The sequence below is a fragment of the Acartia tonsa genome, chromosome 9 (assembly GCF_053477335.1).
Source record: "Acartia tonsa isolate MP-2025a chromosome 9, ASM5347733v1, whole genome shotgun sequence".
Taxonomy (NCBI): Eukaryota; Metazoa; Arthropoda; class Copepoda; order Calanoida; family Acartiidae; genus Acartia; species Acartia tonsa.
This window is the reverse complement of record NC_137268.1, coordinates 44,180,671-44,207,460: the sequence shown is the minus strand read 5'-3', so window position 1 is coordinate 44,207,460 and position 26,790 is coordinate 44,180,671. Positions and strand designations below refer to the sequence as shown.

At 33.3% G+C, this 26,790-nt stretch overlaps 2 protein-coding genes across 9 annotated transcripts in view; one reads left to right on the top strand and one right to left on the bottom strand.

Moving 5' to 3' along the window:
* The first annotated feature begins 1,203 nt into the window (after nt 1-1,203).
* On the top strand, nt 1,204-12,318 carry LOC145327892 (uncharacterized). The gene is made up of 19 exons (XM_080171421.1): nt 1,204-1,285; nt 1,694-1,770; nt 2,406-2,455; nt 2,628-2,681; nt 3,065-3,165; nt 3,544-3,628; nt 3,859-3,923; nt 4,778-4,827; nt 5,165-5,267; nt 5,884-5,963; nt 6,883-6,958; nt 7,146-7,216; nt 7,534-7,588; nt 8,195-8,234; nt 8,872-8,921; nt 9,235-9,268; nt 9,492-9,571; nt 10,334-10,384; nt 11,981-12,318. The coding sequence occupies exons 1-19, from the start codon at nt 1,236-1,238 to the stop codon at nt 12,003-12,005; spliced, it is 1,197 nt and encodes a 398-aa protein (XP_080027547.1). The 5' UTR covers nt 1,204-1,235; the 3' UTR covers nt 12,006-12,318.
* Nucleotides 12,319-14,947: 2,629 nt separating this feature from the next.
* The window catches only part of LOC145329033 (rho guanine nucleotide exchange factor 10-like), a 216,333-nt gene continuing 204,490 nt past the window's right edge, over nt 14,948-26,790 (bottom strand). For 3 of the 8 annotated variants that reach the window (XM_080173038.1, XM_080173045.1, XM_080173046.1), the window contains 16 exons: nt 26,005-26,080; nt 25,673-25,799; nt 25,469-25,541; nt 24,938-25,090; nt 23,933-24,030; nt 23,475-23,560; nt 22,975-23,115; nt 22,429-22,527; nt 21,932-22,081; nt 21,008-21,212; nt 19,103-19,234; nt 18,083-18,179; nt 17,536-17,654; nt 16,944-17,088; nt 15,907-16,189; nt 15,424-15,517 (listed from right to left, as the gene is read on the bottom strand). In XM_080173038.1, the coding sequence (XP_080029164.1) occupies nt 15,452-15,517; nt 15,907-16,189; nt 16,944-17,088; nt 17,536-17,654; nt 18,083-18,179; nt 19,103-19,234; nt 21,008-21,212; nt 21,932-22,081; nt 22,429-22,527; nt 22,975-23,115; nt 23,475-23,560; nt 23,933-24,030; nt 24,938-25,090; nt 25,469-25,541; nt 25,673-25,799; nt 26,005-26,080 (2,050 nt within the window). In that variant the 3' untranslated portion in view covers nt 15,424-15,451. Of the gene's footprint in view, nt 15,308-15,423; nt 15,518-15,906; nt 16,190-16,943; nt 17,089-17,535; nt 17,655-18,082; nt 18,180-19,102; nt 19,235-21,007; nt 21,213-21,931; nt 22,082-22,428; nt 22,528-22,974; nt 23,116-23,474; nt 23,561-23,932; nt 24,031-24,937; nt 25,091-25,468; nt 25,542-25,672; nt 25,800-26,004; nt 26,081-26,790 lie in introns of those variants that run through there. The other 5 variants (XM_080173043.1, XM_080173040.1, XM_080173042.1 and 2 more) reach the window with 5 other exon arrangements.

Genomic DNA, 26,790 nt, shown 5'->3' with positions numbered 1-26,790 from the left:
ATCCAATTGATAATAAATCGATTTAAATATCGCTCAGGTGTTCATTAATTTTCTTATCTTATAAAGAGAAACTACGTTATTTAGATAATGCAATAAATATACAAAAATAAATCATTATACAGTGTGTTTTTTTTTATGAGAACTTTTTTGAAAGCAATTTCACCCCACTTATAATTTTCAGAATTTAATGATTAATGGCTTATTCTTTTCGTTTTTTATAACCATTCATAGAAAAGCAAAAAAAATATTTTTGTTTTTATTTTAAAAGTACAGTAAATTCATTACAGTACAGTACACTTTAAATAGTTATTTCTTTCATCGTATTATAAACCGCTTTCCGCGGATATAGAATGTACAATTATAAGATTAAAAACATTTTTTAGCCCCGAGGTGCCGAAGGCATGGGCTAAAAAAATGGTTTTAATCTTATGATTGTACATTTTTATACTCATAGAAAGCTGGATATAATACAATGCTAGACATAGTTTTTTCATATGGATGAGAACCGGTTCCTATCCACCGGATTCGAATGAATACGAGAAATGGTTTTAGCGCATTTATTTTATGATCAAATCTCCTACCATTTGCAAGAATGGCTGCAAAACGCTTCAAAGTTGAGATATAGAAATAAAAATTAATACAGATACTATTGGTGACATGTACTAGAACATTTTGAAGTTTGAAGGCCATATCTCAACCAAGGAGGGAGTACTGGCCCCCCAAATTACTCCCTCAAATCAACTAAGATTTGAGCATAAGAAAAATGCGCCAAAACCATTTTTAGATGTTGACACCTAAGTTCTGAATTTTTGAATTTACTGTACGTACATTTTAAATAAAAACTGAAATATTTCTTGGCTTTTCTATAAATGGTTATAAAAAACGAAGAAAATAAGCCATTAATCATTAAATTCTCATAACTATAAGCGGGGTAAAATTGCTTTCAAAGAAGTTCTCATTAAAAAAACGCTGTGTTTCATATTAGTATCCGCGGACAGCTGTCTACAATACCATACGATAAATATATACTATAGCTCATCAAAGCCAACAAAAGATTATGCTAATAATCTTTTTATTTTGATATCCGCGGAAACTGGTAGGATAATTAATATTGAGATTACATTTAATTTTTTTTCTAATGACAAAATTAAAAGATGTAGTTTATCTTATAATTTGTTACTATCTTACTTGAGTTGCATTAATTTTACAAATTTGAATTTAGTAAAAGATAAATCATGTATGTGTATGTGTTAGCTGTAATCTTCATCTATTTATTTTTTAAACGGTAAAAAATTGTTCATTTTTTTGCAGTGCACCTACTCTATAAATAAGGATTCTCAGATTTCCAGCATTGATACAGAAAACCACATTTTAAAAAAATCTTTTCCTTCATATCTATCAATGTGTGGTCTAGGAATCCATTATTTGCAGACTAGCCTAGAAAATCTTAAAGTATTTAGACTAATAGCAATTCTATTTACTGTTATACATACAAATGGATAAAGAATACGTGGATATATTGAGAGGGAAAAATTTGTCGTCAATTTAGGTTGCTGCAATGGTCTTCATTTATTGGTCAGTTCGTTTATCCAGTAGGATAGGGTATATAACTATGCAGACAAAAGTGAACGCTTGGTAAAGCAATTCAAAATCGATTTTAGTATTTGACTTAATAATATTTCAATTTGTATAGAAGGCCAGCTGCCATACTAGAAGTATATGAGCCCTGGTCACCTCTCTCATATTTCAAACAATGGATTATCTATCTAGGTAAAGAAACTTTGGGTCATGTGAAGGAAACGAAGTTGGGGGTTTCGTCATATTTTTACAGTAGCTTTTCTCCTATTTCTAGCCCTTAACCTTAAATAAACCATTCAAAGCTACTGTTAAAATACGACGAAACCCTCAACTTTGTTTCTTCACATGAACCGAAACGTTTAATATTTTATTTGTAGCGAGACTGCTCTATAGCTCATTTGTCTCTCCATCCATCCGTCACGTTATGGGGAAAATTTATTTTTATGGCTGTTTTTAAGATAGATAGTTGATTTTTGCATCCAGTATATAATTCTCTTGGTCTAAAAGGTCTTGTGATTAAAAAAAACTTCTTTTTGATCAATGGACACAGCTGCTCTATAACTAACTTTGTCCGTTTGTCCATCAATTTTTTGTTTTTCGCTACGTACTTATGGATGTTGTCATCCTTGTCAAAAATGACATCATACAATACAATTGACCAATGATATGCCGGTATATATTTTACCATAATGTATACCAGCCTATCATTGGTCATTTGTATTGTACGACGTCATTTTTTATGAGGCACTATAAGCTGCTTCAAAACTGACGCTTTGGGTAGAAGTGTTATTTTAATAAATCAAGAATAACAAAATTTTAATGTTTAGGAATTCTTAACAATAAAAGAAAAAAGAAATCGGCAGTTGGGCATAAAAAGGTATTTTTCATAGAATTATATGTACATAAGTCGTCAATCAATCAAGGCCCCTTGATATCTAAAATAAACAAGAGCAAAAAGTTATCCAAGGACACCCAGATATACATAGATTAATAAAAACTCAATAGTTATAAAAAAAAACTTACTACTTTATATACTTTTATTTTTTTAGGCTGGTTTTGGTTTAAAAGCTTTAGATGATGTCAATCAAATGGAATATCCCCAGGTCAAATTTTATATATTTAATCTGTAGAATTTAATTAATAATAAGGTTTTATTCTATCTTAAATTAACCTATCCTTGTATCCCTTGAATTTTTTTTTTATGAATTACTTTTTATTGAAGTTGTACATTAGCTTCTAGGTGCTTCTTTATATTATTTAATTTGAGATTTTAGAAATAGCAAGAAAGAAAAATCCAATTTTTGGGATTTTCCCCTCTTTCCCTCTCCTCGTTTGAAGTTAAGAGATTTTAGTTGACAAACATACATTTTGCAGCTCTATTATACAGGATTCTTTGCTATTGCAGGATAAAATTAAGGATTAACCAATAATTGAACAAAACAGGTGCAGAAGTTTTTCTTTGGGTAAAATATTCCTTTCTGTTTAGGATCTTGGTAGTCATCCGTTGGCAGTTGATGCTGTATGGTTTGGGGGAGGTAATAAGGACGGGGTATACCTAGTTATTTCTGGCGCTAGAAGACAAGAAAGGTACTGAAAACCCCCCTATCCCCTCTTATTTTTAAAATCACAGGGTAGAAGGGGGGGGGGTACATTTGTTTCTTACTTTAGATTAAGTTAGGTTAGGTTATATTGGGTAACTAGTAGCCCCGTAAGGTTAAGGGCACCGCAGGATTAGGCATAGAGGGGGATAAAACTACACCATCCCCGGCCCCCTCGTTAACACCTTGAAATTATTACGCAATCTTTTAGAAGCGCTGGAAATTGTCATGTGTGACGTCATAAAAATACGTCTATAAAGGGGGATGAAATGAGAAGTAATAAAGGAAACCCGTAATAAAGCGATGGATTTTGACGCATTTTTATGACGTCACGCATGACACTTTTCAGTGCTTTAATCTTGTATAGAATTATGCAGAGTATGTTGTTCCTTTATGTACCTGGTTTTGGTCTCCTGCAACACACAAACATGCCAGAGACTGCTTTAGTACAGGTACTCCCCAAAAGTTTCTAGCTGCACTTTGGGGAAGGGGGTGGGATGGAAGTTAATCCACAACTTCCAATAATAGTTTTAAAGAGAAATACAATTTCTCTTAGGAGGAAGGAGATACCCTCCCCCTTATTGGTTATAACCTTACCTGGACCATATCAGTTCAGCGGATCCTTCGCTACAGACACTCAGATAGAAAAAAAAACTATACTTTTTTGTGTTTCATATTTTAGACAGAGGAAGAATCCAAAGGATGGATAGGTGGAGGTATTAATCTTGAATGTATCAAACCTCTTAAGTAAGTACAAAGCATCCGCTATAGTTGGCTAGAAGGTAATAGGTACCCAGCGAAACTTTAAAAAAAGGTAGCATGGTACGTTGTTCGATATCTCAAACGGTAGCTTATAAATTACCACCTAATTTTTTGGCGATACACGTTAGAAAATCGGCCTTTCAAGCAAAAGGTAGCATGCGAGTTCGACATCGATATCGTAGCAGAGTAGCATAAATTAAAAGAGAGAGAGAGAGAGAGAGAGAGAGAGAGAGAGAGAGAGAGAGAAACATATCTTACTCTTTATTGAATTAAGCCGGGAATGGTATGATCTCTCTATCTCTCTCTCTCTCTCGCCAAAAAATTAGGTGTTAATTCATGGCGAATGGGATTCGAGGTAGCATAGAAATCGGTTCATATATTGCAAGAGCTCGAAGACGACTCTATGGCGAAATATCTTGCTGGGTAGCTGTGTTTAGTGCCCTAGGAAAATGGGGATAGATGTCACCGCTTTTGGCATACCTATTCTATTGACGCCATAGTAGAGGGAAAGAGAAAGGGATGGGGGAAGGAAACCGGCTAGAAAAGAGATGGGGTATAGGATATTTCCTGACCTCAAAAGAATAGGTAGGCCAAAAGCAGTGACATCTATCCCCATTTTCCTAGGGAACTAAAGCCAGCTACAACAAACATTTTGCAATTGCATCAAAATAAATGTATCATAAACTCACAGACATAGGTCAAATCATATAACATGTCTTAGTATTGCCTATCAGCTAGGATTTCCTAAGTTTTGCATATTCCTTTACATCTAGGCTAGTCTAACAAGTTTTGATTCTTTATTACAATTTATTGAAATTAGTGATTATTTTTTACATAAGGAAATGGATTGTTAAATATACTGGAGAAATGGTTAACCCTGCTACAAAAGGTTAGCATATTAATTTGATTGAAAATATAAATCAAGTATTAAAAAAGATTTTTAGAGCATTCCACCTAAAATCCTAATCTCTATAGATTCAAAACCATCCCCTAACATACCCATGGAGGGAGAGCAAAGTGAAAAGTAAATTACTCTGGTACCCAAAGTTTTTAAAGTGCATTGGTCTAAACTTTTCAACCAATAATTATAATCTGTGGATGGGTTGGTTTTATTTATCGTTTATTGTCTCATCCTTTATAAACATGCCCTAAATATTTTTAAAAATTATGCTTCTAAGATGGAATCTGAAAAAGAATGACTGAGAATATTATCATCCTTGTTTTAGAAGTGTACCAAGTTGACATAAACCTGACCTACAATTCTGCCGACAAACATTTTGATTTCGACAGTGATATGAATCCATGGACCGTGGCTAGAGCTATGGCCAGGTAGAATGTAACGTTTCTTTAATTTAGTATAACTACCTGGATCTCCTTGTTGGGGACCTTTTTCGTCTGCTGCCAAATTGCTTTCTGCTCTTTTGTAGCGCCTTGGCTGTGTTAATATTTCCAACGCTATTGGTTGATTTTTAAAGACCCAATAGAAAGTCGGCACATGGTCCCCCCTCTATTTTTTTAATCTAATCTTCTAGTTACTTCTAATGAATTCGATCCTCTAGCGTCATGCTAAAGAAGATAAAAAAGACACATACTGCTGCTAGATCTGGATATAGTAATAGTTAAATATCAATTATATATGCGGCTTACAAAACTGGTACTAATTTTACTTTTTTACTTTAATATTCGTGGAGATTTGGCTGTAATACGATCCAATACATGATTTTTAAGTAAGGCTGATAATCGGTTCTAATCCAGCGGATACTAATCGGTTTCGAAGCCATACTAGAAAAATGTGTTATTAAAATTATTTAAAGTGTAAATTAAACAACACTATTGTTCAATATAATATCTAATAATAAAATTTAATTTTTCTAATGATTTTGATTGGCGGAAAAGTTAAAGGCTGTCATTGTGCGTGTTGATTAATATGACATTTGTTATCTAGAGAACCTTGGAGTCAAGAATATTTTGCAAGATTAAGAGCAGCTCATCAGAATCATTATGAACAATTTGGAGAACTGTCAGGTTATCTGCATATCTATCTGTCTTTTTGTAAAGTCCATCTGTCTAACTTTCTGTCTGTCCATATGTCTATCTATATGTCTGTCTGAAGAATATTTTGTAAGATTAAGAGCATCTTATCAAAATCACTATGAACAATTTGTAGAACTTTTAGGCTATCTGTCTGTTTGTCTGTCAATCATCTATCTGTCTATCTAACTGCTTGTCTTTCTATCTATCCGTCTGTCCAGTGAATAATTTTCAAGATTAAGAGCATCTTATCAAAATCATTATGAACAATTTGGAGAACTTTCATGTTATTTGTCTGTTTGTCTGTCCATCTGTCTATCTAACTATTTGTCTAGGTATCTGTCTGTCTGAAGAATATTTTGCAAGATTGAGAGCAGCTCATCAAAATCATAATAAACAATTTTGAGAACTCTCAGGTTGTCTTTCTATCTATCTGTCTGTATGTCCATCTGTCTATCTTTCTGTCTGTCCAATTGTTAATCTATCTGTCTTTACATCTGTCAATCTATCTGTCTATCCATCTGTCAATCTATTTGTCCATCTGGTGAATATTTTGTAAGATTAAGAGCACCTCATCAGAATCATTATGAAAAATTTGAGAACTTTAAGGTTATCTGTCTATCTATCTGTTTGTCTGTATACCTTTCTGTTTTTCTGTCCACCTTTGTGTTTGTCTACTCATCTGTCAATCTATCTGAGTGTCTGTCTATATATTTATCTTTTTTTATCAGTCTATCTATCTGGCTATATGTCTGTCCATCTTTCTGTTTGCCTGTCTATCAATTGTTTATCTATTAATCTGTTTGTTTCCATCTGTTTATATATCTGTTTGTCTTTTTATCTGTCTATCTACTTGTCTGTAGGAAGATTATTTAATAATGAAAGTAACCCACCCAAATAAATTTTTTTTAAGGAGATATAAGCATTGGAGAAAATAAAATGAATTTAAGACTTCAAGTTATGAAAGATCATACTCATGGCTCAGTTAGGTAAATTAAAGAAATTCTTCCTGTGACTTTTTTAATGATGGCTTTTTTAAAGATTGAGTTTTTGATGATTGTGCGAAGTGTTGATCTACAGTCGCGGGTTTAATTAAACAATAAGTATAGAATATTTTTTTTTCTTCCACCAAGCCTGATACAAAAACCTATGACTAATTTTAATTTTGATATTTAGGGATTGGACACTTTTGCATAGATACTGTTTCCACCATTTTGCTACCCCAACGGGACTTCAGGGCTTTTTAGGTAAATTAATGAAATTCTACTTTATAACTTGAGGCTTCTAGAGTCATTTGTTGGAGAGAGAGAAGGGGGGGGGGGGGAGAGAAAGAAGTCGCCTCTAAACTTTCAATTTTAGATTTAAATGGAAAAACTAAAAAAAAATGTGCGATTCCCTAACTATAAAAATGAAGTTTCCATTTTATGAAGCTTCACATAGGTTCTAATTGGTTTTAGGCTAGTTTTTATTAGATTTAAGCCATCGAATTCATAACAAAAAGATGCGCAGTTGCTAGTTTGCTTTAAAAAGCTTTTCTTTTACATTATTCTCTCTTTTTTTACAGGTATTGTAAGCCAGCCAGGAACTTTGTCCTATCTGGAGCTTGGTTGGATATTAAGGAAAATAATTCAATTCAATCTTATAAATGAAATACACCTAATGAAAATTCGTTTATTGGTAATATCAACATATACATTATACATATTTATAGTCATTGAATATCATTTAATGATATTTTGTTAGTACTTCTAATTTAATACCATATAGTCGACGTATATGATGTAAATTTAATCATTTGAGTAATAACACGCCGATAATACGACAGCTATGACCGCTAAATATTCTAACTAGCGGCTTCGCCCCTAGCCTCTAGGGGCTTTGCCCCATTAGGTTTTATCAAACTAATTTTTCGTGTTTTAGATTTTAAAGAAAATTAAAAGAAATAAAAAAATTTTGAAAATAGTTATAAACCTTCCCGGGACCTATGAGAAGCTACCCTGTAAAGGAGAACCCAATCGGTTCAGCGGTTAGCGAGATCCTTCGCTACAAACAAAGAAACAAACAGACAGACATCGTTCTACTTTTTATTATAGATACAGATAATATTCCGAATGATTTTAGTAAAGTTACTTAGAACGCAAGATGCGTTGATTCAATTGTGGATATGTAATATGTAACGAGCCTATTCTTCTAAGGAATCACCATTTTGATTTGTTTTGAATTAGAAACGGAACCCCATATCCGGTGGAAGAAGTAGATATGAAGGTAATATTTAGAGGTTTCTCTCAGGGCGCCTTGTCGAGCACAGAAAACCTCACTCCCAATTATTTTGAAATAAATCAAAATTAATAGGGGAGATGTAGTATTTCGTGTGATAGTATATAGATAGTTTAGGTCAGGTTAGGTTAGGTTAAATTTGGTATAGGGTAGTTCTGTAGGCGCTCCTCAAGGTCTAGGCATTAAAAATAAATTCTCTCATTTAAAATACAAAAAGGGAGGAGTTTTCTGTACACGCTAGCCACTTTGATGGAAAGCAAAAATATCTAAACTTTATGTATCCTTGACTTTAGTAAAGCATTAGATGTGACTGTAATGGGATGTCAATACAGGTATCTAAAGGGATAAGACAATGACCGATAAATTGATGTACATTCCAAATTATGATACTCAAAATTACTCCATCTGTAATTGGAACACTCAACTTGATAAATCAACGAATTAAAATCTTAGGTCCCCAAAGTTGTTAAGCCAACGAAGTAGAAAACGATAATATAAATTTTAGGGACTAGTGTAATAAACAGCCAATTGTTCCCTCCCTCTCTCTCTCTGATGTCAATATTTCCCGCTGATACAAAACCCCCCGAAAAAAACTGCACTATTTAGTAATCTTCTAAAAATTAAGATATGGAATTATGGAGAAAATGGTGATGACACAGAAGATTATGGATTTAGGTATTATCAACTTGAATATTTCTATGCTCATGAGTTGAAAATGTTTATATGTGAAAAGAATTTATCATTACTTGGATCTTAAACCAGATTCGCGTTCTCTAATAAAGCAGGCTAAAATAACGATACCTCCATCCCCTTTCCTGCTAATTGGTTAACAAACTGACCAATAAATGACAGATGAAATAGCAACCTAAATTGTCCCTTGTTATAATGTCTACGTATATTATACATCTATTATTGGTGACTTGTTATTGCTGCGCTGCTTCTGAAAATTATTGTCTTTGTTTATAATTTCTAAATGAATTGTTTTTAGGTTTTTAGCTGGAAATCAATGGTATAATGTGCAGGTTATCTTTTTTATTTTTTGTGGATGTAACAAGTGGTTTGTTGTGGTATGTCCGCTTAGATCTCATAAATGGTTAGAACGAGCGTTTCACAATTTTCAGAGAAATTTTACATTCGTTATTGATTTAATTTAAAAACTCTGTTCGTTTCCAATGCAGTACTCAGACCAATATTTGCTGTCAGTAGCGAAGCTACTCTTTAACTCAAAACGTGTCAATATTTTAGGTGACTTTGTGCCACAAAAAGAAGGGACACGCTTTCTATGGTAAAAGTTGGGAGGCCAGAATTGTAGAGAGGTTTTGCAGGTTACATTAGTTACTTTTTATTTCCATAAATTCTATGCAGAGCAGGAGAAGATTGCACTAGTCCCCAAAGTTTTTAAAAACGATTCCTTATTCGTTGGCTTCACAACTTTGGGGACCTTTATTAAATTTTGATTGGTTGGTTTATTGAGTTGAGTGTCTAAACGTTTCAACCACTAGTTGTAAACTACAGGAGAGGTAATTATGTGTTTCATCATTGGGGATGATTGTACATTATTTTATCGGCCATTTTCTTATCCCTTTATATGGGGACTTGTAGGCACTAAAGGAAAGTAATAAAATTTCATTATAAAAAAGGCACAAGTTATCATGAAAACTAATCTTGTTAGTGTTTTTAAAAGCGAAGCCTTTTTATATTTAGGGTCGGTTCGTCCATCCCTAACAATTAGCTCTTTTCGTTAATTTAAATAGGTTAGAATTGTTCTATTAATTTTAAACTTTGCATGCTGATTCCTATAACAGTTAGGTACAACTTAGAAAGCGCAGCAACTCTATACCTCACTAAAATACGACGAATCGCCTCTTAAGAGACGTTGTTACGAAAGGGACTATAACCGAAATAACTATACCCCTTGTAGTAAGGTTCTATCTGGGTTAAAGAATAAGAAAATGGACGATAAAGTGATGCATACCCCCAGTTATGATTAACAAAATTTCTAAAGCTCCATGTAAGATTGAGAGGGAGGGAAAGGGTTATGGTATATTGCTTTTCTTCTATTTACAGGATTGTACATTTTTACTTAGATATAAAATCAATGATGAAAATGGATGGGGTGTTTCAGAATGGGAATACAGGTATTCATGTTTTAAATGATCAACAGACGATTTATGTCAGCTTATACCAACAATGAAATTAATATGAAAAAAATCACGAAACCTATATGTGTTTTTCAGCTGTCGTTGGGGGGCAACACATCGTAGAATTGACGACCTCTCCATTTGCCCCCCAAATATTATTTTATATTTATTTCGCTTGTTGGTTATACCTTATACCTGGATTTATGTACAATTTTAGAGTAGCTTTATTTCCAAAGTAACTTAATTAATGTTTTTGTAGCATTGGTATAGGGAATCTTCAAAAAAAATACAGGGTGGGGCAAATAAGACCGGACAAACTTTAAACGGCCATAGCGCCAAAACTACTTGACCAATCAGGACGTTTGACCACACTATAAAAAGCTTAGGTAATGACCTTTTGGCACAAAAAAAATCTTTGGACGAAGATGGACGTGTACAACGAGCTGGCCGCGCATATTTTCAACAAGGCAGATTCCAAACGCGCCGGTGTTTTAATCTGGATTCTCGACTAGGGCCCACTAAATCTCACCTCATCCCATCTGTAGGTTAGGTAGAGTTATGCAACTTGCTGGTGATACTGTTAGATACATAAATAAGACACTAAAAAAGACCAGAGCTCTCTATCTGAAATGGCTTGGCAGTAGTACTCCAGCAAAGTGAAACGGGGCAGATTTTTAGATGTAAAAAACGTCACAAAACCGTGAAAATTTCTCGGTTCTTGACTTCAGGGACCCATATTGAACTTTAAAACGCATTTTAGACAATGGGTTGCGCTGACAACCCTAGCTAAAACTTCATGCCATGTCCAAAAAGGTAATGAACGTCGTTCTAGCTCAACTGTGGTCCAAATAAGAGCCTCCGTGTATAAGGTTAGCTTGAAAGTTGGGCGAATTTAGATTCTGCGGTTACTCACGTTCCTAAGGAAATGTGGCCTCCCAGCAGCCCGATCTTAATTTAATGGACTTTTGGGGCTGGGGCTACTTTGAAGCATGCACCAATAGACGTGCCCATACCACAAAGACCTCCCTCATTGCCACTATCAAGGAGAACCACGCCAGCTTGGACAGGTACATTTTGACCTGGATCTGCCGGCGGTTGAGATGGCGGGTAGAGGCGGTGATTAAGGCTGGCGGCGATTTTATCGAATAATCTAATAGTCATATACCTTTTTTGCTTGCCAGTTTTTAAAATTCAATATAATCTTTAAAATTGACGACTTATGTTCATTTGTTTAGAAGTTAGAATTTGTCCGGTCTTATTTGCCCCACCCTGTATATCTTAATTTGTACATCAATTTAAACTTATGCAAAAAAAAAAATTTGAAAGATAAGCAAACTGTCTATCTTTTTATTTTAAATGGCAGTTTCTATGAAAATAAGGATTGTATTATGATCTGGAAGCTTATTTGTAAAGGAAATCTTCACAAGAAATCATTCGCCAGAAGAAAAAAAAATTACTTTCGGATTGACAGACGTAATGAATCATAGAGCAGCGGAGTGTCTTTAAAAAATTTGAAAATATGTACATAATGGAGAACTTCTTAGTAAGGCGAAATTTCTTATTCTTTCATATTAATATTCCTTGTTTTTTTAGGCATAGAGGAGGAAAGAAAGAGTAGAAAAATCATTTCAATAATAGTTATTTCTCGCATCGTATTATAAACGGCTTTCCGCGGATATAGAATGTACAAATATAAGATTAAAATCAGTTTTTTAGCCCCGAGGTGCAGAAGAAGGCACCGGCTAAAAAAACTGGTTTTAATCTTATGAATGTACATTTTTATATTCGTAGAAAGCTGGATATAATACGATGCTAGACATAGTTTTTTCGTATGGATGAGAACCGGTTCCTATCCACCGGATTCGAATGAATACGAGAAATTAAATTATAATATGTAAAGAATTTAATAAACATGAAAATATTGAAATTAATGTAATAGCAAAGTTTCTTCATTGCTTGTTTCTGGCGTTCAATGCTTGGATCTTTAAATAAAATAGCCTAGTCATTTCGGTAACTGTGTAAAGGGTTCCCTAAAAGAAGAACCTTATCTGTTCAGTAGTTAATGAAATCTTTAGTACTAGACAAAAAAACCTTAGGTACTATTTTATAAAGAAGGATAATCGTTATATCGACAATCGACATGTGTCCTATTTTAAAAGGGAAGTAAAATTAAATGGCAATTTCTATGACAACAAGGCCCAAAATTATATGCGAAGTATTTCTGTAGTTTAAGCCACAAAATTTAGGTACTTCCAATAAGAATTCCTAAATTTTACGACAAATTTACAATGAATAGTGTAAAAAAGGAAATATGTGTTACTAACCGAACGACCATGTGCTACTTGTATAGAGTCAACCTGCCTTAAAAAGTACAAAGATATTTTGTTCAAAATTTATTTGTTATATTTGTACTGCGACAAAGTACATAATAGTACATACAACTTTTATACTAGGGTACAAAACGACAAAAAAGGCACTTTACTTAAAAATTTTATAGCTCATTTTTGGAATAAAAGATTAGCCATTAAAACTATGGTTAAATTAGTGCTAACAAAGTTTCAGTGGAAAAAAAGGGCTCGGCAGATTCGCGTCAGTCGTGGCTAAGCCTAAAATTTAAGCTAGTTTGGATGCTTTGAATTTTTTTTATAAAAAGAGGGATTGTCATATTTAGCTAAGATTGAGACTTTAAACTGTTTTTTTAAGGTTAAAGGTTGGTTTCCCTTAAGCTTACAGACGCGGCTGCCGAGCCCTGGAAAAACAATAATAATAAAACAAAAAATACTTTCACTTTAAAGAAATCTTATTCTAATAAATTGCCTTAAGTTACTGTCGTCCCTAATACAAAAAACACAAAAATACAAAAATTAACAGGCACATAATCACTTTATAATAGTTTTTATTAATATAGACATCTGCTAATTATTTTATAAGCTGAAATTTTCTTTTTTATTAAATTTGTATATTGTAGCTATTGTTACATCTGTACAATTTTTATATTAAATCATATGAAGTTTTTAAAAATTGTGGATCCGGTGCAGTTCACGGTAAAATGTTCCTGGGATCTTTTATCTCAAAGAATCTTTGAACTTTTAAGGTTGTTAGCTGCCAAACGGATGAATGTACTTGTTATGTATATATGCTATGCCTACAAGTTATAAGCAACATAAGAAGGCCTACAATAATCTGGAACAGAAAAGATCCAATTATGCACAGGACAATCTTGACTGAAGAAAACACGCAAAAATAAGACCTTTTCGCACATTTATGTACGTTGCACCCTTTAAGGTTCATAGGTTTTGAGATAATCGTTCCTAGTTCCTAGGAACATTTGTACCGTGAACCGCACCTAATCCAGAATTGTTTTAGAATTTAAATAATTTTTCTTTAAGACTAGGTAGTTGCTTATATAAATGGAATAAATAAAATATTAAAATCTTAAAAAATCTTTTTATTGCATTATGTTGCGTTTTTTTATCTTCCTATTTTTAGAGATATTTTAAAAGATTAAAATCTAAAAACGCTCCTTGATAATGAGCAAAATTAATATCAAATGGGTCGAAAATTTACATTTTTTGGCCAATCCAATTTTGATCACATTTTAAGTATAAAAAATGCTTAAGAGTATCAAATTCAACAAAAAAAACGAACTTTTTATGCAAAATGAAATATACATGATCGAAAAATCCACAAGAAAAAATAACAAAAAAATTCAACTGAATAGGTTTACAAAATGGCAAATCATTGCTTATAAAAAATATTTTAGGAATGAAAAAAAAATAATTAAACCTAAAAATGAACTGTTAGATAATATAAACTACAATATGCAGTTTAAACAAATATATATTGTTAATAACTATATTTAGTAGTATACCTTTTTTTGTCCTCTACCATAAAAAAATATTTGGTATTATTTTTTCATTTTTAAAGAAACTACATTTTTACGTCTATTAGTTTTTTCTAAAACTTAAAAAGAAAAATTATAAAGTGGGCAATTTTTTTCGCGCAATTCCGTATAGTTGGTTGTAATCAAATCCATAATTAAGTACATTTTGACTTAATCAGCGCATTTGACTACAACCCAACTTAACGGAATTGCGCGAAAAAAATCAACCTCTTTCTAAACCAAAAATATTGTATAATACCCAAAAAAAAAGGGGAGAGATATCCAACGATTTTAATATATTTAAATTATGTAATGTTTGAGTGAATTTCTGTTTTTTAACCAAACTTCCTTACTCTTATCGTATCAACCTATTTTATTTTTAAACAAAAATGGTTAAAAACATTACAACTTGAAATATTGGGATATCTATCTCTCCTAGTCGTCAATAATAATACCAAAACTTTTTAAAATTCGCCAATATCACAGAAAAAAAAACTGAACTTTAATCACAGCCTCAAGACATTACAAATTTTAGTGATAAGGATATGGCATCTGGAAAGAAAACTGTTTTGCCTCAAACATTGACTGTTAGTAAAACTTGCCAAAATTGGTTTAATTTTTTACAATTTGTCTAATTAAGATTGTTTCAAACAGATAAAATTGAGACAAAATAATTATTTTTCAGATGCAATATTCCTCCCTTAAAAATATATCTAGAACATAACCTCTAGCAAGGCTGATGCTTAAGATATATAATATCGTCTTCAAGATGAAGAAAATTTTAATTTTCAAATAATTTTGATACAATTATATATACTTAATAATATTATGTGATTATTATTTAAGGTTTTTATAAATTTTCATTTTAATAAAAAATACCCAAAACAACATTTTTAATAATTAATCCAACAAAAAAAACCAACCAAACAAAAAAATATAACTTAACCAAATTAATAAAATACCATATGAATTAAATTATGATTTTAACGAAAACTATTTTTAAGTTCATAGAAGGCATAATGATTTTACTTTTTGTACTGTTTATTTTATTCAAAGCCTTGTCAAATAATATGTATTTAGTGTTCAAACGGATTTGAAAATTAGTTTTCTTTAAAATATTTTGAAATAATTTTGAAATATACAGTGCAAAAAGTAAAACCATTTTACATCTCTTTCAAAATTTAATGTTGTTGAATAACGTCTGGGTGATATTCCAAGTGCTTGAAAAATGTTTTTGTGCTTACAATCTAAAAAGTCAGAGTCGAAAAAAATAGCCAAAAAAGAACCTATGTTCATAAAAGCATATCTTATTTTTTTTAATAAAATATATTGTCAAGAAAAAGATTTGTCTGTTTATATTTTGTCTTTGAAAGTTTGGATTATTATTTATAAATTGTCATATAAATAATAGTTGGTCTAGTAAAATAAATGTTACTTAAAATAATAAAACAATTTTATTAAATACTCAAAAACCCTTTTTTAGGGTCAAAAACTTAATTTAATTAATGCTGTCTTCAGATGAGCTCCTAGGTATGTAACTAGGGAATAGCTAATTCTAAATTAATGGGAAAGTAAATCTTTTAAATTGTAAGCACAAAAAATCCTCCAATTTAAAAAAATTGTCGGATTTTCACACCTTATAATCCCAGATAACTAGATGTGCATTGTTATTATTAATTTGTTGTTGTTGTCCTGGCACTGTTGACCCACCCTGCCACTGGATATACCCCCTGCCCCCCATCAGCGTGATTATGGTGCGCTGCGCCTGTTCCTTGTCTTTCTCTTTGCTGCTTGTGGTTTTGGTTGCTGTGGTGGACTGTGCCACAGAGGCTGCGGCTGTTGATTTGTTTGCGGAGGATGTTGTTACTGTAGTTGATGTTGTTGGGGCTGACACTTCGGAACCTTCACGGGTTAAAGTCCTGAAATTTTCAACACTTATAAACTTAAGCAAAAAGTTATATTTCATAAAAGTATGATCTTTTAAGCTTTTAACACAAGATAAAAGAGAAAAGTTAATTTTTATACATGAAATGAAAAAAGATTACTGTCCTTTCATGCACAAACCTTTAAACGTCATATCACATCTACTTTCTCTGAAACTTACAATATTAAATTTTAAAATCCGAAGAAAAAATGGCCAATATACACGTGGACAAACACACATGCTTTGGCATAAAAACATCCGGCAATCTTCTCTTAGAATTTTTTTTGAAAATTTGAGTACTCCCCCCCCCCCCCCCCGACAACGAACAACTATTTTAAATTAGGTTAGGTTATAGGCTAGGGAGCCGAGCGCTGCGGCCAGAGTTGTTCGTTGTCGGGGGGGGGGGGGGGGGGGGGTACTCATATTTTCAAAATTGAAAAAAAAATTTCTAAGAGGATATTACCAAACATCCAAATACTGCACATAACGTCTGGAATAGTTATTTATAGCATAGTATTATAATCAGCTTTCCTCGGATAAAAAAATTCTAAGATTAAAACTAGTTTTTTTTATTATGATTGTACATTTTTATATTCGAAGAAAACTGGATATAATACGATAAGATACATGATTTTTATGGAAGACTTCCAATCCAATGGATAAAAATCGGTTTCGAAGCCATTAGAAATTATTTTCTAATGCTTTTAGTCAAAAAAATTTAACGGCACGAAAAAGAAAATACTACCCACCTTGACATAGACCCCCGTCCAGAAGTTGTATCACTGCTGGCCTGAGACGGAACAGAGTTGTCCGAGGCACAGCTGGCCGTACGGCTAACACTCGGTGATGTACGGATGGAACCGGTTTCACTACTAGAAGTTGTCTGATTGGAACCTATAATAAAAACAGCAGTTTTTTTTACAAATAACAAAAATGGTTTTGCTGCTGCTATAGGCTATATATATATATTTAATAAATGAGGGTTTCATTCTCAATCGTCCTTGAATCGCTCTTAACATTTTCGCTGATTATAATGTACGATACATAATTTAAGTAGTCTTTGTCTATTAATTGTTTTAAAAACTGATTAATTAAGTCTTTGTCGTAATTTTGGGTTAGTTGAAATAAACAATGAGATATACCTAAATAAACTAATTATTTGCTCCTAGCCTCTATGTAAGGGTGGAGCAAGTCAAAAAAAAAATAGTTTCCGAGATTCTTAGCTTCAGACAACAAAAAACCTATTTACTTTATATTATTGCAAAATTAGGCATTTTACATAAAAAATAACAAAATCTAATCTAATAACATCTGATTAAACATGTTATGCTGGAAGTTTACCTCTAGACTCAACGGACCACGAGGAGAGGTCCAACGACTTTGGTCTCTGTGACTTCATGGTGACCCTTCGGTCCAGTGTGTTCACTTGATAAGGCAGGGTGTCCAGATCAGGGTCAGATCTAAGCAAATTATATATGTTAAAATATTTCCCGCATTTGCTTCCAAGAAGAAACATTTAGATTTCTAAAAGGAATGGATGGTCAATTTGGCAAGTCAAAACAATTTTTCCTATAGCTATATTTAAGTTGGTATATTTCTATCAATCCGTTTTTGGACATCCCTTGGTCAGTCCATTCCTTTCATCATGCTTTTAATCTTTATCAAACTGGCCATCATGCAATCTAAATGCATATTCATTGCAATCTAAATTTATGTTTTTTCTTTATTTTCTATCGGTCGTCTTATTATTACTTGGATCTTACACAAGATTCTAATGAAGTGAAACTCCTAGCAGGCTAGAATAATGGAATCTCTTTACCAACCTAATTGAAGACAATTTTCTCCTGTCATAATATCCATCACGTATATTCAATATCTATTTCTCTACCTGTGTATTTCATTACTACTAAGCTCCAATTCCGCGTGGCTGTATTCATAATCGTGGATGTTCATCAAATCTCCGTACAGCCCGTAGACGCTATCACCTAAAAAAACATCCATAAGTAGAGGAGCATATAATAGAATAATTCTATACACGTCTATCTCTAATAGCAGCTGAGTAAATTCCTTTTCTTTTAGTGCATTACCAACGGACTAGCAAACCAAGTAAGCTATATACTGGATGCTTCTTAATAATGATAATGTATAAACAAAATCAGTTGGTTATCCTTAATGACAGCCGAGTAAATCCCATTCCTATGCAACGTTACTATATATATAAGAAAAGAGAAAACTAGGGTTGGCAATCCGTATCCGAATCTCGGAACCCGCCCAATTTTTCGTCAATTTTGGAATCCGAATCCGGAATCCGTTTTCAATATCGGATTCGGATTCTTAATTGGTAGGCTAAAATTAGTTTTTTCTTTCAACTCCCCCTTTTTGAAGGCAAAGATTATCATCATTATATATAAAACCTTTTAAAATCTGGTTCGATTCTTGGAAGTGAATTATAGAGAACACCAAGAACATTAATTTTTAGGACATTTGTACTAATGTAGCACTTAAATTATTTAATTTAAAAAAAGTCTTTTTTAATATTGCTAGAATCCGGAATCCGCCATTTTTTGGATGAATTCTTGTAAGAATCCGAATCCGGTAAAAAAATTTGACGGATTGCCATCCCTAGAGAAATCAACAATTAATGTGCGTGTCTGAAATCCAAAGACCTTGAGGTATACGACAATGGACAATAAATTTACATACATCCTAAAAGATAGTAAACAAAATTACCCCTTTTGTAGATTAAAATTATTTGTTGAAAAGTTTAGAACAACCCAATCAAAATTCATAAAAGTACTCAAAGTTTTTAAGCAAACGATAAGAAAGTTTGGGCTCCAGCAAAATTTACAGTCTAATGTCCCCTCCCTCCCTCCCTGCTACAATATAGTCAACACAAAATAATCTTTACCTGAAGATTCACTGCCCGGCCCGATGGTAAAACCACGTGGCAAAGTTTTGCTAGATTTTCTGATAAGCATAGATTCTCGGGAAGACCGTTTGCTACCACCAAGAAGTGGTGACGAGATTTGCTTCAACAATCCTAGAAAAAGTTATTCATTTAGATTTGTCACTAATACCAATTCAGCGTAAAACTTTTGTCTTTCCACATGTCTTTTTTAAAAGCGAAGCTTTTCTATAATTAGGGTCGGTCCGTCCGTAACGGATAGCTTTTTTCGTTAATTTAGGCATGTTAAAATTGTCCTATCGATTTCAAACTTTGCATGGTGATTCCTGTAGTAGTTAGGTACGATTTAAAAAGCGTAGGAACTCTATAATCATTACTAGAATGTCCGTACGTCCATTTTAAACAAGTTGATTTTTTAACTTTTTTATTTAATAACAAAATTGTATGTGATCTAATTATCCGATTGATCTCATTTTTGGTATAGTGATTCATGGGACAACAAAGTACAATATTAAAAACGAAGCAACTCTATAATCAAGTCCTAAAAATAAGTTTATATTCTTTTTATTCAGTCCTGACGCTTTACAAGTGTCAATGTCCGTTTGTCCTAACGTTTCAGTGCTTCGATTTTTTGGATGTTGTCATCCTTGTTTACTTCATGTCTATCCATCTTTCTATTTCATGTCTTTTATGTTTAAACTAATAAACAAAGGGAGGGAGGGGACATGGTTTTTTTTTATTACACTAGTCCCCAAAGTTTTATGATAAAGTTTTCTTATACGTTGGCTTAACAACTTTAGGGACTATTATTAAATTTTGATTTGTTTGTTTATCAAGTTGAGTGTCCAAACATTTCAACCACTAGCTGTAATCTAAAGAAGGGGTTAATTTTATTTATCATCATTGGGGATGTACATCAATATATCAACATTGTCTTATCCTTTTAGATTACTAAATAAACATTCCATCTATTGCCAACCATTTGATTTTTTTAAAATCAATTTTCTACCTTAGTGTATCTATATATCTTTCTATTATAAAAAAAAACAATAGAGGGGGAAGGGGTTAAATAACTTTATGACCCCACCACATAAACCCAGTAACGACTTTCAATAGGGTCTTTGAATAATAGCCAATAGCGTCGCATATTTGAACACAACCAAGTCGCTACAAAAGAACAGAAAGAAATTTGCTAGCAGACTAAAAAGGTCCCCAACACTGAATCAAGGAAGTTATCTGGATTATTTACTGAGTATATTTGCGATTACTTTTATTTAATGAAATCTTCCAATTTTTAACATTTACAAAACGGCCTGCTTTATTGCATCAAGATCCATGACAGATCTATATAGGAAATAAATGTCTATAAATGAGCTCAAGTCTTCCAATGGTAAAGTGTTTAAAACTCATAGTGCTCCAATAATCCTCATTACACTCTCATTGACCAAAGCGATAAGACCTTTATTCTATTTGTTTATGGAATGAATTAAGTTTTTCACTTCATGTAGATATTTGAATTACATTGAAGTATTTAATCCTTTTTTTCATAAATAAAAAATATACGTTCATAATAGAGTAAATCTAAGAAAACTGTATTTTAAATGAATTCGATTGTGGCGACACTTCCTTTGTGTTAAAATATAAAACTAAAATTGTAATCATATTAACCCTTTGATGATGGTAATGTGAAAAAAAATATAATTGAAAAAAATATTTTTAAATCATTTAAATTAATAAATATTTACTTCTTTCTTTTAGATAGTAAAGGCGGGGGAGGGAAATTGATTTATTGAGAAATAGATAAATAGATATGTACTTATAGAAAACTAGCCAATAGCGATATAGTTATATTGAGCCAACTCTAGTATATCTATACACAATACATTTATTATCTAATCTATTAATTACCTTGTTGTTTACCCGACTCAGACAGCGCCACCTCCGACATCTGTTTTGTCAATTTGTGACGAACCCCGGCTGCTCCGCCCCGTAGAGTTACCGGCCGGCCGCTGCCAGACCCGGAATCCTCCAGGTCGCTGGAAGACTCCTCAGGGATGGTTTGGTGGATGGGCGGCCGCAGGCTGCTCGAGTCTGGTGGGTCTGCTTTGGCAACCTACGACAATTTGTTTTAAACTAAAAAATTAATGTTAATGATGAGAAATTTTACAATGTGTATTTATATATCGATAAATAAGTCAAAAAGCATCTTTTTCTATCACATTAAAATGTCCATAAAAATTGAGATAAAAGTACATATATTATCTTTGCAGGAGGTTTGATTGATACTTTTGTCTAAGCGGAGCAGGGGAGGAGGAGCTGGAATTCGACTCCCCATCTTACATTTTAGATTTAAACAAAAAATTAAGGGGGGAGGGTATTTGAAAAGGAAGAGTTACCATCCCAAACAAGAGTTATTAGCCATCCCTTGACATGTATAAAGTAGAAGCTTCACTGTAAAGGAGAACAATATCGGTCCAGCAGTTATAGCGAGATCCTTCGGTGCAACCCCACAAACGACAGACGTCATGTTACTTATATCGGGTATATCTTTTGTCCATTTTATTTAGGGTTGGGCCGGATACTTTTTTGGCCGGATACCGGATATCCGGCTGATTTCTAATGCCGGATATCCGGTTCCGGCCGTATATCTGACCAACGTTCGATATCCGGCAAATTACCGGATTTCCGGCCGGATAACCAGATATCCGGAGTCAAAAATCAGCCGGATATCATGTAACCGGATAGTTTCGGCCGGATATTTAAAATGACCGGATTTTCGGCCGGATATCCGGCCAGACCGGATATCCGGCCCAACCCTAATTTTATTATTACCTTTTGAGTAATAGGAAGAAACATTCTGACAGGACCGAAGTGAGCATGGAAGGAGATGTTGGTCTTGCCAGAAATAATTGGAACTCCCTCCAGGCGAGGCAGGGGAATGGTTAGGGCTATACCCACATTCGTTCCTACCCACAACAGACCCTGAAAAAAAATTCAATTTAAAATGGTCGCCTTAAATAATCACTTTACATTATGTCAAAAAGCCATCATAACTAACAAATATGAAACAGCTATCTTACTTAGAAGCCGAGGAAATATATTAGTGTAATGGACAGAAAGAGAGAGTTACAGAATCATAGGAATCACCACTATAACTTAGAGACTTTCATCTCTAATAACATACGAGAAAATTGTGTTTTCGCTATTATGAATCAAAAGCATAAGTTTTTAACAGACAGATACTGAGAAAAAAAATTATTGATCAAAACTTGGCGCGATTTTTCGTTTAAATTATCAATCAATCAATCAAATAGCATTCAATCAATCACCTTTGCGGCAGAAAGAGCAGTGACAAAAATCTTCCGTTTTTCTGCGTTCGGGGCTTTTGTCCTCAACACCCGTTGTACATTGCTTGCTATGTTAATATCCTAAAATAAAGAACAATTCGTCAAAAGCTTTGTCAAAGTCTAAATGACATTAATTACAAATAACCGATTAAAAGAAAATGCATTAGTAATGAATTTATTTATTATTGCATGACTTATGAAACCGAAATCTAAAAAAAATAAGAAAAAGTTAATAATCCTTTTCTATAAAGTAGTACCTTTTTTTTCTGAAGCATAAGATCTTAATAACTTAAGAATAATTATTTATCGCATCGTATTATAAACAGCTTAACGCTTAGATTATAAAATTGAAACAAATTTTTTAGCCCCTATATGCCGAAGGCGTGGGCTAAAAATGGTTTTGATATTGTGATTGTATATATTTATATTCATAGAAAACATAAAATACATAATTTTAGTATGGCCAAGAACCAGTTATTATCCACCGGATTGTAATCGGTTTCGAAGCGATACTGGAAAGAATCTTACCTGTAAATGAATAAAAGATTCTGTGTGATAAAGCTGAATATTTGATGAGTTGGCAACGGCCACCCAAAGGCCGACTCCGGCAACAGCCATAGCTGTCACGTTGCCAGGTTCGACGCCCGGACATAGCGATATCATGCTTCCCTGAAAACAAATTAAACATAGTAAAGATGGCCAGTACTTATAGTTAGATAGAATCTAAACTAAATAGGATAGGTACCTGGTACATATGTAAATTTTCTTGGCACTTTTTAAAAATATAGTGCAATTTTGACAACAAAAAAGCAAATACAAGCTATCAATATTTGAAATAAAGGAACTATAAACTAAAGTTCAGGGTGGCAGAGACTTTTTTTCAAATAGTAACGAACGAACGAACTGACCAATAAGTAATGACCATGTTAGCAACCTAAATTAACAACAAATTTTCCCCTATCACAATATCCACTAATATTCTATATCCATTATAATGCTACAGATACATTGTATATTGAACAACTCACCACAAAAGAAGCAGCTTCTTCCCCATGAATTGTTATTTGTCGTAGCACATTGAAACCAGTACTTTCAAGCAATAATACGCGACGTCCTAAATTGATCAAACATTATATTTTTGCATGTCTGTCATTCAAATATGTTTAGTCATTTGCATTTCTTTATTTCTGTAAAGTTATCTTTACTGTGTTTATCAGTTTATTTAACTTTTGTTTTCTTGCAGGTTTATTTTTCTTTCAAAAAGAAAGTTTGATTATTTAAGTTTACACAATTGGTCTGTAATTAAGATTAACTTAAAGGTTTACATTTACATTGTCTATCATGTAGTTTTCAAAGTATGATTGCTTTAACGTTATGCAACAAAATGTGTCTTATTTTCACCAAATCAGGAATCCATTTTAATTTTGTTATTATGTCAATAAATAACTTGCTGTTAGCAGTATAAAGCCAGTAGAAAAAATCATACCTGTTGCCAGATAAAGACCGCCAGAAACTGGAAGCAGGGCTGACACAGAATCTCGCCCCAGGTTCACTGTGGACGGGTTGTCAAGCACCCAACATTGTCTAAAAAATATTGTTAGTCCTCATACAGGGTTTGCAGATTACTAAAAACAGGCAGTTGTGCCACTAGTATACTTAGGTAAGGAAGAGTAAAGAAATAAAGCCTAAACCCACCCTAAGACTCAAATTATAGAAAAAAATAAAAGAGCTTTGAACCATCCTGGGATCTATGTAAAGCTTCCCTTAATCAAATATTTCAATCGTTCAGTAGTTGAGATCTTAATAGACGAACAAAAAAATCTTACTACTTATTTAATAGGACTAATTAAAAATGTCCCAACTGCCAAGTACTTATTTTGATTTTCAATACATTTTAAAATTCAGTTTCTTACTTTAGTGAGTTTTAAAATTTAATGAAATTATAAACGAGACCAATTAAATACATAATTCATTAACTTAATAAAAATGAGAATAAAAAATGACTGAAGAAGCGAATAAAAACCAACCTAAATTTTTAAAAGCTACGCGACAAAAAATGTGAAGTCATCGAATAAAAATTTTCAAGATTTAATATTAAATAATCAAATTTTTAATCAATATTGCTGTATTGTGCAATTTATGCAAAAAGATCTGAATGATTAAATTTATACAGATATTTCTTGATTTTTGATGATAATTTTAAATTAATTCAGTAGGTATAATTTACTATCTTTTTCCATAATCAAAAATTTAAACCTTCTAAATATGTAATAAAAATTAATAGGTAATTAAAGAAATGGAATCAAAAGCTTTGCAATAGTCAACAAAACGCTGCCTTTTCTTTCGGTGTTAACAAAAAGAATACTTTATGAATTGAATCTGAACGCGGCATTTATAAAAAAAAATTTGGCGCGTTTTTGATAGTTCCTATGGATAACACTTTTACATTTTCCCGCCTTCTTAAAAAATATTTAGTGCGCTTTCTATTTACCTGAGATTCCTATTGTACACGTTGAGATGTCCATTGGCCAGCCCTATGAAGACCTGTCCCCCATGGTAAACCAGACTGACCGGCTCAGCCTGCAGTGAGATTCTGCCCACCTCCCTACCCTTGTCAGGGTCGTGGGCTCCGTATAAAAGAATCCTAAAACAAAGTATGTATTTAAGAAAGTTATATAGTTTAGTAATGCCTTCATACAAATATTACCCTTCCTTTCCCTGTCTAAAAATATTTCTTTGGAAAACAATGGGGATACAAACTCCCTGATAAGCCTAAAAGTTGGGAGGGGTGTCATCAATTTTTATATCACACTTTACACTAACTTACAACTTACAGTCAAAGGCCATGTTATCAATTGGTTGGTATTAATAGGCAGGTATCACAATAAACAATACCTGAGAACAAACCAAGACAAGATCTTGTGCCAGCGGCTGATCTGACTGAGCCAACCCTGTGTACCAACCTGTGTTCCTGTGTACCAACCCAGAACCAGTGGTTGATCTAACTAAGATGAACTATTACCTGTGGTCATCAGTACCAACCCAGACAAGATCTTGTGCCAGCGGCTGATCTGATAGATTTGAACCATTACCCCCTAAAAAAATTATATTTACTTATTAGGTACATTAATAACATATTATAATAGATTGAAACATTGCCAGGACCTATAAGAAGCTTCAATGTACAAAAAGAACTGAATAGTTTTTCAAAATGTAGAATAATTACCTGGAGAGGTTGCCAGGCCGGGGCTACAGGCACCCACCCCGCCTCCAGGAACATACTGCATCACTCGAACATTACAAGAACTCAGCAAATGACATCCCAGCTCTTTCAACGAGATTTTCTGATTCAACTAAAATAAGGAGTAGTGATAAAATTTCACAACGAATGGCTGTTGGCAATTTTCATTAAGTATCAAGGATTTTTTAGGATTTCTTTTGATTTAAATATGCACCTCCTTAATCATTCACCTTCAGAATTTAGTCATGTGTTTTGTAGGAAATGATTTAAACCAAAAATATACTCCAATAATCTATCCCTGGGAAAAAAATTCCTACCTGTATAGAAAATACTTTGAGATGTGAAGAATGTCCATCTGTAGCATAAGCATTCACCCATACATATGTCACCGGTCTTAAAAGATAAAAAAATAAGGTAGAGTAAAGAACAAAGGGGGGGGGGGGGGGTTAATGCAACCATCTCGTAATCAGTGAGCAAATGGCACTTAGAATTCGAATTTCGAGCTGAAATTTTGCATGGGTAATCCTTGGTAGGTCTATTTTCCCTAAATCGAACAAAAAGTTGGAAAAGTAACGGCTGTCGGCTGCAACTCAGCCGTTTAGCCGTTTTTGGCCTATTTTTAGGGCAAATTCATCATTATTTACGTAGGAATCAACTTTTTAAAACATAGTTTTGGTTTAATTCATATTAAATGATAGCAATAACCATTTTTTAAATTTCTAGTACCAGCTGCTAAACGGCTAGAACCGGCTGAAAACGGCTGGGAGCGGCCAAGAGTATGAAGAGTAGATAGGGCTTGTGACATGTCTAGGGGTAGGTTTTTATGGGTGCTGAGCTTAAAAATACTACTAAAAATAGTGACGGCCAATCCATATGGCAGCTGGGTAACAGCTGCAGCTCAGCTGCGAGCGGCCAAGAGTAGAATGAGTAGATAGGGCTTGTGACGTGTCTAGAGTAAGGTTTTTATGGGTGCTGAGCTCAAAAATGCTACCAAAAATAGTGGCAGCCCATCCATGTGGCAGCTGGGTAACGGCGGCAGCTCAGCTGGGAGAGACCAAGAGTAGAATGAGTACATAGGGCATGTGACATGTCCAGGGTTTGGT

Bases quoted from the DNA above. Each gene is read 5' to 3' on its own strand.
- LOC145327892 (XM_080171421.1), top strand. From the start codon at position 1,236: ATGTATGTGTATGTGTTAGCTGTAATCTTCATCTATTTATTTTTTAAA. The intron at 4,828-5,164 runs GTTAGCATATTA...TCCTTGTTTTAG, and splicing joins GGTTAACCCTGCTACAAAAG to AAGTGTACCAAGTTGACATA. The intron at 8,235-8,871 runs GTAATATTTAGA...CTAAAAATTAAG, and splicing joins TGGAAGAAGTAGATATGAAG to ATATGGAATTATGGAGAAAA.